The sequence below is a fragment of the Etheostoma spectabile genome, chromosome 18, assembly GCF_008692095.1.
Source record: "Etheostoma spectabile isolate EspeVRDwgs_2016 chromosome 18, UIUC_Espe_1.0, whole genome shotgun sequence".
Lineage (NCBI taxonomy): Eukaryota > Metazoa > Chordata > Actinopteri > Perciformes > Percidae > Etheostoma > Etheostoma spectabile.
In genome coordinates this window covers 13,001,623-13,014,274 of record NC_045750.1, presented here as the reverse complement: position 1 = coordinate 13,014,274, position 12,652 = coordinate 13,001,623, and the positions used below count along the sequence as shown (strand labels likewise).

Genomic DNA, 12,652 nt, shown 5'->3' with positions numbered 1-12,652 from the left:
ATATATATATATATTAGACAGTATTGATGATTAAGAAAGTGAGGGTAAACAAGATTAGTCATATTACCGGATGTTTTTGTTTTTATAATACACATTGTGATAATCTTCCTTAGGAGTTCAGTTGTACCACTTAAATAATTTACAATATTACCTGATCATTAATTATCGGTTGCTCTGCTGGTCACAATAGTGACACCACTTTTATTTTCAGACTATAAATTGACTTTCTACATGTTTTTAAATACAAAGTTAATTTGTAATTTGTGATCAACGAATCAGATTTTAGCTGTTTTATCTGTTTGGTGTTACTGGTCACATGGTCACAGCTGTTTACGTCCTTGGTGCACTTTGAAGAGAGATGGAGTCTTTTCATTCATTTCGAACATGCTTTTATCCAAAGCAACTTCCAATAAGTGCATGCAAATTGACCACATCCAGTCTAAACAAACAACTAAAAGCATTCTACAGTGTTGCTGCAGTACTGCAGGGGCTCATCGTGGCCCTCGTACTGGATGTAATCAAAGCTTCACAACAGAAGGCGAGTGAGCTATGTTACTACTTTGATGCATCAAAGAGTTTTGTTTCATATTCTTTAGAAATAATAAAATGCTATCCATGTTGCTTGTTGGTCACAAATATGATGTCCCTTCATTAATTTAGATTTCAGGCAGGTTTTGGACATCCTGGATCAAGGTGAGCTCTCAGAGGATACTTGCAGCATTGTAATTACCGCCCAGGCTGAAATTAAAATCGGTTATAAGTGACCTTGATTCACCAGCAAATCTTTGGATTTCACAGACCGTAAAGTAATTTTATTAAGGGAAACCGTAGTTTGTTGACCAATGAGAATCTCATCCCCTTACCAGTTACAACGCCATCTCAGACTGGAAGCCTCCATATGAAAAAAAAAACAAAAATGCAAAAAACTAAAAATTGGTCATCCACTAAGAGCAAAATAAATCTAACACAGCCCTGCCATCTTAGAAGAGTCACCCACAATGCCCTGGTGCTAAACATCACTAAGAGGAACTTTGGAATTTTTGACACAAGAAGAAAAATTTCTCATGAAGGTATAATGACAAGAATGTTGTTACATACAGTACGTAACAAGAATATAAACAAAAGTGCCAATAACAGAGTCCCACAACCACCCAACATTTATAGATCCCATCTGTGATACCACAAAAACACAGTAGTAGATCTGGAGTTAAGTCTAAAGTTACCGTCTAGAGATTTCATCTGTGGTCTACCTTCAGAAAATGGTTGCACAAAGTAGCTGTGGCTGATGGGAATTTCATAAGTTACGCATGCATTTGATCATAAACCAAAGTCTTGGACAAATAGTATTGTTGACATAATGATGGCTCAAGAGGAAATGTTCCATTTGTCCTTTGAGGAACATGACTGCATGACCACATTTCCTGGGAATACATCCAATTTAAAATTGAATTGGATTGAAATTTCACCCAAACCAAAAATGTCAACCATGGTGGTGCTATAGGAAAAGTCAGAAGATCACCAAAGTCACTAGGTTCAACCGTGGACCATTATTGTCTGTACAAAATGTCATGGCAATCCATAAAATACTATAGTTGCCATGCCGAAATTGCCATGCCTCTCCATCTATGACAGTTGCTAATGGTTGCTAAACACCGCAGAATCATTGATGCAATAGAGCCCGTGAAGCGGTCCACCAATCAAATGAAAGTGCAGTCATAATCACCCGGATGCAGACCTAAAGTACTTCCTCGTCAAACATTTGCATGGTAGTTGGTAGCTAGCTAAGTCTGTAGCTAAACTGACAGCAAGTCATTATTTTAACAACTATGCCGGGCCCAGACAAAGAAACAGACCTGACGGAGAGAATTGAAGCGTTTCTGTCCGACCTGAAGCGTGGAGGGAGCGGGACGGGACCGCTGCGGGGCTCAGCGGAGACAGCCCGGGAGACGACAGCCCTGCTCCGCAGAATCACAGCCCAGGCTCGGTGGAGCAGCGCAGGTGCTAATGCCACTGTGCTAACTCAGACATTACTGCAGTAAAGCTCGCTTTGTAGCTGAACAGTGAGGACTTTTGTCAAACTTGTCAGAAGTGTGAGTAACGTAGATAATAGTTTAATATTTTTAGTGATTTAATTTCACAGATAGAGAAGGTTCTAGAGAAAACGAGTTTCTAATCATATTAACTGAGCGAGACAGGTCACTCAAAAAAAGATACAACAAAATAGTTTTATTAATCTCAAAGGGTACTTTGTGCCAAACATAGCCTACTGTTGTACATGGTAAAATAAATCTCGATTTTAAGTTATATGATGTGCAACATAAATAAAAGAGTGTGAATGTGTGTGTGTGTGTGTGTGTGTGTGTGTGTATATATATATATATATATATATCTTTTATTATAGATATATTATGTATTATATATGTATATGATATGTATATATATATTGTATAATATAAGATATATATATATAGATATAATTGTATATATATATGTATATATTATGTATTATATATAGTATATATATATGTGTATGTATATATGTATGTATATATATATGTATGTATATATATGTATGTATGTATGTATATATATATGTATGTATGTATGAGATGTATGTATGTAGTATTATATATATGTATGTAATATATATATATATATATATGTATGCTATATATAATATATATATATATATATGTATATATAAAAAAAATAAGAGAATATATGTGTATGTGCAGTGGAAACGTTACGTATGCAGATAGAATAAATGATAAATGTGCAAAGTAAAACTGTAAACACGACAGTGCATGTCAATGAGAATACAGAGTACCATAACATGTTTCTTTATTACAAACTAAAAACAATAAGTAAACTGTTCAGAAAGGTGCATCTATGTTACACTCTCCATTCATGTAAAGGATGAATGCTTTATCATTTATATATCGTTTTACGTTCCGTTTCAGGGGATCTGATGGAAATAATCCGTAAAGAGGGGAGAAGAATAACTGCCGCCCAGCCATCAGAGACCACGGTTGGAAACATGATTAGACGCGTGTTGAAGATCGTCAGAGAGGAATATGCCAGGTGAGGACTGCTGTTGAGACCAGTCACTACACTGGAAAGGTTATAGATTAAAGTAGTTGATTATCTCCACTGACATAGTCCATGAACTTTATGTATGCTGATCTGGAATAATTTCACAAAGAAGGCATGGTTAGTGAGCAGAGGCTGTTAAGTTATGGGAAGAAAGTAGTGTCCATTATTGATGATCTTTTATTATGGTTACATCCTTTCTTAGTTTGAATAATCTTTTGAATGTGTTGTTTGATCTTCATGACTACATGCCATGAACCAATCTAAATATTTTTTTCAGAAGATTAGATTGAACTAAATAAAGCCCTGTTTTAAAGTGCCAATATTTTGAAAAACATTTGTTTTGTGTCTCTGGTGCTTCCACACGCACACAAATTTTGAAAAAAAAAACTATCCATGCTGTTTTGAGTGAGATACAGGTTTCTGATTGTCCTTTTCCTTCAGTCTCCGGGTGAGCTGTTCAAAATCTGCACGGCTTTCTACGTCACTAGCCGAGACGAAGTGGCTAACCGTAGCACATGCTAGCTTGTTCTCAATGGAAAACACTACTACAACACACACTAGTTCACCATAATCTACAAAAGAACTACTTCCATGTCCCTGTTCTGCGGCTATTCCACAAGTGCCCCTTGTTTAGAAGAAGTCTCTCAGCTAATCCTCCCTTGGACTGACCAAAGTTGGAGAAAAAGTTATCTGGCTGATGTGATCTTACCTAGCTACTGAGCATGTGTGACTCCTAATAAGATAGTATAGAAGTGAGATGTCTCACTCTGTAGCTAAAACGGAGACCTAAACACACAGTGTCAAAATAGAATCTGCAGCAATGTGCAATACAACAAAAATGTGGTGGTTTTTGGAAATTAAACTATGTAAACCTATTTTTGTACAACCTCAAAATACAATTATGAACCTGAAAATGAGCATAATATGGGCGCTTGAAAAGTAAGGACAACACTATATGCAAACAATTAGTTTTCTTTATGTAATGTGAAGCAATTTGGTTTATGTTACAGGTCTGTAGTCTAGGGGAAAATCACTATGTAATTTGGTAATAATTATAGGGGAAAAACAGCTCAATTTAAAGCCAAGTCAATATTATTGGAAACATTTTTAGGAAAATACTAGTCTATATACATGATGTTCCACGTCCGGGATTGTTCCAGTGCCACTGGGAATTCTGCCTGATGTCCCTCATTTAGGTCTGTTGCCCTATGAGGACTATGTTTAACTGCTCCTCAGATCTCTGCAGCTAGCTAGACTATCTGTCCAATCTGAGTTTTCTGTTGCACAACTAAAACAACCACTGAACCTACACGTTCCACCAAAAGAATTTCCTTCCTGAGGCCATTTTACAGCGGCACCGTTGCTCTTTACAGAGCTTAGCGCCCAGGACGATTGTGATTGCTTTAAAGAAATGCCAATAAAGCAGAGCACGTTTTTCTCCCATCACAGAATGCTGTGTGGACTAGCCAGACCCTCCTTTGCAGCGTTGTGGAGGAAGGTCTGACAATGCGAGACTAGGAAAATACAGACCCATATGTGGTACCTTCAATGTGTCTTTCATGACCTGGTGTTTCCCTTTCACGTCATTCAATATTTGTGTATTTGCTGTAGCACCTTTATGGTTTGTTCATGACGTCTCCTTGTCTTGCACTTTTTAAGTTAAATAATAGTGTTTCTGCAAAAACGGCTGAGTTGGCACAGTTCCTCTTTCTGTGAGCTTTTTCACTCTGTTGTTTTTTTGCAGATCTCGAGGTAGCAGTGAAGAGACAGACCAGCAGGAATCTCTCCACAAGCTGCTGACCTCTGGAGGACTCAGCGAGGAAAACTTCAGACAGCATTTCGCTGCCCTCAAAGCAAATGTCATCGAGGCTATCAACGAGTTGCTGACTGAGCTGGGTAGGTTTTATGAAGCAGGTCATTTATCAGCTGGTATTCATAAATTACAGTGAAGTGAAGTCTGTATTTATTCTGGGAGAATGTTTTTTTGCTGTTTCTCCCTTCACCTTTTCACTTTTCAGAGGGAACAACTGACAACATTGCAATGCAGGCCCTGGAGCACATTCACTCTAATGAGGTCATCATGACTATTGGCCGCTCTCGCACCGTGGAGGCCTTCCTCAAAGACGCTGCACGCAAACGCAAGTTCCATGTGATCGTGGCAGAGTGCGCCCCCTTCTGCCAGGTAGGAAAAACACTTTAAAGACCCAAGATACAAGAATTATGTAGGGAAAAACAAGACAATTTGTTGTTTCTGAGATTAAACATTGTTATAATTTTTATCATATTTATTCACCTCCCATCAGGGACATGAGATGGCAACTAATCTCTCAAAAGCCGGCATTGAAACAACCGTGATCACAGACGCTGCCATATTTGCAGTCATGTCTCGTGTAAATAAGGTAATTAAAACCACAGAAGACTTTGAAATAGTCATGGCAGAGCGCGTGGGTTAACCTGTGTGGTGATCTCTCTCCAGGTCATCATCGGGACGCAGACAGTTCTGGCAAACGGAGGTCTGAGGGCCGTTAATGGGACACACACTCTGGCTCTTGCAGCCAAGCACCACTCAACACCGCTGATTGTTTGTGCTCCAATGTTCAAGCTCTCACCTCAGGTAAGAAGACTCTGGTTTGCCAAATTTCTGTAATTTCTGCTGACGGCAAAGTGACGGTGAACTATTTTGTGTCCTTAGTTCCCAAATGAAGAGGATACCTTCCATAAGTTTGTCTCTCCACATGAGGTGCTTCCTTTCACTGAAGGTAACTCTGAAATTTTCACAAAATGCTCGCTAACAGCCATTCAACTAAGTCTTCATGTTTAGGGCATCCTCTTTTAACCCTTTATAATTAATGATCCTCTTTTGGTTCATTTTCTGAGGTAAGCACTGTTTACAATTTGTATTTCAGGGGAGATTCTCTCAAAGGTGAACGTGCACTGTCCAGTGTTTGACTATGTCCCGCCTGAGCTCATCACACTGTTCATTTCTAACATTGGAGGACATGCACCGTCATACATCTACCGACTGATGAGTGAACTTTACCACCCAGAAGACCACGAACTTTAACCGGTGTATTTAACAAATAAATCAAATAACTATTGATGTAATCATTTGTGTCTCTTTTGATGACTTGGCGTATGACGTACATTTTTATATTAATGAACGGTCGTTACATTCAAGCCATTGACAAATGAGTTGATACCAAGCTAATTAAGACTATCAGCTTCAAAAAAACTATTTCTCAGTATGGCCATGTTTAGAACATGGTGTCGTCCGCTGACTATCGCACGCAGAAACTAGAGTGAAGATAATTACCTCTTCTGAAAAGTCCATGTTTTTTTTCATCTTCCCTTCCTTGGTTACTAGCAACTGTGGAGGAGGGGTGGAGGGCGCCTGCCTGATTATGAAAGGCTTGTGTCATGTAACAATCAGTGGTGTTGTCATTACTTAGAATTCCTCATGGGGGAGACAGACACTACACTATAATATACAATAGGACTCAAAATCAGGATATTAGTGCACAATGTAAACGCATTTTATGTGAAATACGTTTGTCAGTCAGAACAAACCTGATGACTTAAACCCCCATTATATACAATTAAAAGCTTTTATGGCTGAGAAATGTGTCATATGTGGTTGATAAACATGTAGGTGTCCATCAGGTGAAGGCAGTATAGGACATGTAGAGCTGCTGGGTTGTCAGTTTTTTTAATGTTGTGAATAATAAGATGATAAAGAGTTCTGTTGTAATTCTCAGGCTGTAGCCTACTACAGAATCTATTCACAGGCGCGATCCCATTACTTGGTCTAATCAGAGCTGCAGCGGAGTATACTGACTCGGTTATCACACTGTGGTATACTAGCAGCAGTACAACAAATAACTTCATTATGGGTTATGGTCATGGTTAAGATTAGTAATATTGTACCTTGACATAGATTAAAAACCTTTGTTAGTCACTGGTTTAATGAACAGCAGGTAGCTAAGCAACAGAGAGACTGAGTGGACTGTTATATTACTGAGTTTACTTCTTATACTGAGACTGAGTGGACTGGTGAACTTATGCTTTGAGAATGAACGAGCTGAGAACTTGAACCATGAGCAGATTAAGGAGGACCTCATGATGCTCAAGACTCACAAGATGCCTTCACGTACTTTAGGTGAGTACAACAACACACTAAAGAAATTGTGATAGATGTGACTTGTGGCTGCAGCTGATGTGGAGTTTATATTAGTTATACATGTCCACGTTGTCTGCCTTGGTGATGCTTTATTCTACTCCATAAAATGTTTATTGTTGCTGGTTGTACCCCCTATAGCCTAAAGTTTCCAGACCTGCTACCATTAAAAAAAACTGCCTACTTATTTTACAGCTCATTTTATTAATATCTTTTTTATGATTTTGACAGCTGATGAAAATGTCATCAAAAGAATACAAACACACCTGGATTTGTCATGTTTTTGTTTATTTAGTTAACTGTATAACTACATTTTCTGTACATTTTATCTACCAACATGAAGGGCTAAATTAATGCCATTTCAAAGTCTTATTTAGACTGTCAGGAATTCAATTCTAATGGGGAATCTGAAATTGTTTTGATTTCTGAATTTTTTTATTGACCTAAAAAATGGAACATTTAAATATGCCTTGTTAGAAATACTTGAACCACTCTATAAAATATTCATTATGTGTCTTTTTTTTCCTTCAAATCGTGGAATGGAACTTTCCTCTTGAAAATTCCCACAAAAAAAAAGGATAAGAACATGACCTGAAAGTCCATAGAGATAGAAGTGTAATTGTAGGATCTAACCACAAGGTGACTCCCCACCCTGCTTCATTCAAAGATATGAAACCGCTCTCCCAACCAAAATCCACAGGGAGTGTTGGTGTGTCTGCCAAGTGTAACGTGTTGAGTGGTTGGATGTGAAGGCTTGGGATGAGGTTCAGAGGGGAGCATGTGAGGGGTTCTGGCACCCCGCTACGGTCTAATGGAGAGAGAGTGCATTGTTCTCTGACCTAAATTTCTTGACCTGGAACTGCAGGGAAAAAAAGATCCGAATGAATGGGACGCAACATGTCTTCACTCTCCACTGCCCCACACTCGCTGGTCAGACCATGACATCATCCAACTGTCAAACAATATTTTCTGTCAATTAGCCCTTCTGAAAAGATTAAGACCTAGAACTGCAACCAGCAGTGTAACATATCTTGTCTCAGTTTATAAAAGATAATCGCAATGATTCATCCGACTTGTGTTGAATAGGTTTGGCTGTGACTGCCTAGTTATTGGTAAAACATCCAAAGAGTACGTCATCTGACTCTGAATCCAGCACTCTCATCCTTGGCATCTTTCCTGAAGTTCACATCAGACATTAAATTGAGATATTGATTAAGGATTCTGCAACGTTGCACCCTCTAAGCACTGAGCAATGACGGCATTTCTGTATTTTTCAATTTCCACAGATAAATGGAAAATAGATTTAGTTACATTTGGTAACTGCTGTGCTTAAAAGTGCCAGAACAAGAGCTATCATTACAAATACTACTACAGTACACATATACTATGAAAGGAGGAGTAAGATGAGGAGTCAAGGTTTAAGGTTGCTCCTGTTTCCTGAAAAAGAAAAATTGTCATATTACCATGCAGCAGCAACTCATAAGGGAGAAAACAAAAAAACACACTTAATAAAAAAAAAGTCACCCTCCTGTCAAAAATGTGCTTTCAATCAAACCTCCATTGTTTAGGATGTATACGTTTTCTGTATTTTTCCTTTCATTATCTAAGCCTTCCAGTTCATGTCCTGCCATTACAGTCACTACAGTCCCCGTTATTTAGGGGTGGAATGTAACTAAGAACAATTTTGTGATACGTGTTATTTACTCGAGTATTTCCCAACGTATGCTACTTTATAAAATATATATATATACTTACTTTAAGATACATTTTAGAAGGAAACATTTTAGAAGGAAACATTGTACTTTACACTCTACCACATATTTTTATGTAATAACTTTAGTTACTTTGCAGAGTCAGATGATTAATACAAAATATAATCAGTTAAAATATGATGTAGTATTATTATAGCTTAAGCTACCCAGCGCTATATAAAGTAGTTGAAACCCCACTATTGCCAGCTGCAACATTAAAGTTATGAACATAAGTATACACAGTATATATACCCATTTCGGAAATGGGTCATTCTGCATAATGAGTACTTTTACTTGTAACAGAGTATTTTCACACTTGTATTGCTACTTTTCATTTAGTAAAGATCTGAGTATTTCTTCCACCACTGCTGATAATTCCTGGGGGTCTAGTATAGTCCCCTTAATTCCCTTAATCAGCCTCTCAACAAACAGTACATATACCTGCCCACAAAGACTAGTTAACTGCCTTATTGTCAGTTTAGCTTCATGTCTTTGTGCCACAGCCACATGTTCTTTTCTGCCTCTTTCCTTTTGTTTTTATTGTGTTTGCCAGCTGCCTGTCTGTTGCTTCCTCCTGTCTTGAACAAACAAAGTAAACCCACACCAACCACATTTAGATGTGACAGAGAGAAACACTGATGTTACTGTGCCAGCAGGCTCATTAGCATCTCAAACACATCCAGTGGCTTCATCACATTTACGGGTGTGCCATGGCGAGATCTCACTTGTCATTTTCCTGTGCTTACAAGCTCGTCCTGGTGCGTTAAAGAGGAGGAGGATGATGAGGAGGAGAGCGGCAGATAAATCTCATTCGCTTTTTCATCACACTGACTTCATTCTTCACAGTCCTTTGATGAGACAGATGCGCAAACCTGGGTGGAGTCTCGGAGATTTACGGCCGACAGAAGAGAGCAGGCCATTAAAGCCCAGCGTCCTGCTAATGAACAGTCAGTGCAATCACCCTGAGAGGAGTACAGTATGTACAGAGCTCATCGATCCAGTGTCATCCTTAGGGACATGTAAGCTGTAGTCTGACCCTGTCGCATGAAAGGACAACAAGATTCATCTTTATTTTCTAATCAGATCTCATGCTTTTTTATATGATGATGTTGTACATCTAACCTCTAAGACTGCATGCTATTGTGTTTTGGTTTAAGTTTCAGAGTCAAAGCAAGTCAAAATCAATACATTGAGCAGCAATTACTAGATCAGAGTTTGGGAATCATCTGCAAAATAGCAACAAAATCACCCCTGCATGCTTCCCCCAACACACACACACAATACACACAATACCCCCCCCCCCTCTGGGTATTGACGTGCAGCCCCAGCTGTTGCCCGGTGAAGCAGAGCTCCAAACTGTGCAGCGTCTTGTCATCAGAGTGGTGGCGTCTCATGGGAGAGAAGAGATGAGTGCTGTAATTAGCGGGGGAATGAGGCCAGCAGCAAGCCAAGTGTTCCTGTGGGGCCCCTAGAGGCCTCAGGGGACTTTCAGACGCGTGGCTAACCTGTGGGGCTACCTGTGGCTTTAAGAGTCAAGTGCTGATTTGTTGCACCTAAAGCAATGAAACAAACCTGTTTTTCCTTATTAATTTAGAGACAGCAGGTGGATATAGATTTGCTTTTGAATTTTTACACTCATTATCAGAGCGGGGGAGGTAACATTAATAATCAACTGTGGATATAATAACCAACAGATTCTAATTTATTGTAAAGGCTGTGGTCTGACCCTTTTTTCCGTTTTCTGTTATTTTAAATTAAAATATTTTGGTTTTGGACTGTCCGACACTTTGAGCTCTAGGAAATAGTGGAGGGCACTTTTTCATTATTTTATGGAATTTTATGGACTAAATCGATCAATTGAATAATAGAATAATTGATGTTAAAAGTAATTCTCAGTAGAAGCCCTGAATTTTAAAGTGTTTTTCATCAAATGTAATCTTGGTTTGGTCTCTTGTGGGGATATTTGATTTAATTATTTTATTTTACTACATTTTTTATTTCAAATTTCAGTGAATTATCAGTGAAGAGTGAAAAGTTCAGTTGTGTCTGTGTGTGTGTGTGTGTGTCTCTCTCTCTGCGTGCGCTGGTGTGTGCAGGTGTATGACGGCTGCTTCTGCTTCATCTGTGTCTGCCGCTGATGAGTAAAGCCATGAAATAGATCCAGCTGGAGATGTGCGGAGGAGACTGAGGCCTCCTGGGAAATCATCCACACCTCCACCAGCACCGTGTCCACTTCTTTAACACCCCAGAGAGCTATCAATAAGTGGGTAATTGAATTTTAAGCACAAACACTGCCGTCAAATGAGCGTCGACGGGTGTGTGTGATGGGGGGATGTTTAGCTGTGTGAACATGGTGAGGCTGTCATTCGGCCCTCTGGGGGTTTGCACAGGAAGGATGAATGTTTAATCCATTAAATAACAATTACAGCCCTTAATGGTCTGGAGTGGCTGCTGGAGAGAGGGAGGCAACATGGCTGAACTGCTCACAGGCCTGAAAATGAGTTTGCTTCTTCATGACACAAAGCATCCTTACATCACGGTGTTTGAGTGGACCAGCAGCATGCACATTATTGAAGCTTCATTTTGTGGGCAAGTGTGGGGGGTTTAACCAACCTTCTAAGTAATTTACGTGTGTTCTACAGTAAAAAAAAAACGCATGGGGGATACTTTTTCTGCTAATTTCAGTGTTTTCTAGGCTCCATATACATGGACTAATTTTAGGCTAACCTAATAAATAAAGGATTTAATATTTCCTGGCAGTGTTCAGAGGGCTTTGTAACTGATTTGAAAAGAGAATAGACTAAAGAAAGGAAATACATGTTCTTAGAATGCCTTGTCTGAGTTATGTTCTAAGATTTAGATTCCCCTTCTGCATCCCTTTTTTAATAATTTAATCTTTGTTTTTTATTCAATTCAATTATTTACTTCCTATATTTTGAAGATGTTTTGCTTATTTTTGATGCTGTTGCAATCCTATTTGTTTCATATAACTTGCTTTATATCTGTAAACGTACATGAATTTTATTTTATAATTCTTTCATATGAATGGGAATGAGCATTGATATAACAATACACTACAAGTATGTACAATTGTCCTTGGCTCAATACAAATATGTGAAATAAAAATAGATTAGATTAGACAACATTAATTATTACCACAGGGGAAACTTGTTTGGTCACCCATGCACATGACAAATGACAAGAGACCCCAGACCGACAGGTAACCTCAGCAACACATGAAAGACACTAACACACAAACTGACAGACTCTCCAAGAGGGCGCTAACTCAGGAGCCTGCATAACCCTTTAGTTAACAATACATTAAAGGCCAGGCATGCACCTAAAAACAAAGTCCTTATATCAGGAAATATGAATGAAAAGTTTAAAATTTCTGTCAAAAATACAACCACTTGACACACTTTTTGCTGAATTACTAAAAACAGTGTTTGGTTTGAGCTCCTGGTTCTGTTTTCCAAAACCTTTTAATGAATAAGGAGTCAAACCATTTAACCAGCATTGATATCTCTAAGCAGGTAAACAACCATTACATTTTATGGATCTTTAATTTCCTAATCATCTCCTAGGAAGTTTCCCGTCAACGTTTATGTCATCTACTATTTAAAGGAAAAAAACA

General features: G+C 38.6%; 1 protein-coding gene across 1 annotated transcript; it reads left to right on the top strand.

The window, feature by feature from the left end:
• Positions 1–1,826: 1,826 nt before the first annotated feature.
• eif2b2 (eukaryotic translation initiation factor 2B, subunit 2 beta) lies at positions 1,827–6,193 on the top strand. Its single transcript, XM_032543357.1, has 8 exons — positions 1,827–1,998; positions 2,961–3,081; positions 4,838–4,989; positions 5,112–5,275; positions 5,397–5,492; positions 5,570–5,707; positions 5,786–5,852; positions 6,000–6,193. The coding sequence occupies exons 1-8, from the start codon at positions 1,827–1,829 to the stop codon at positions 6,155–6,157; spliced, it is 1,068 nt and encodes a 355-aa protein (XP_032399248.1). The 3' UTR covers positions 6,158–6,193.
• Positions 6,194–12,652: the final 6,459 nt, after the last annotated feature.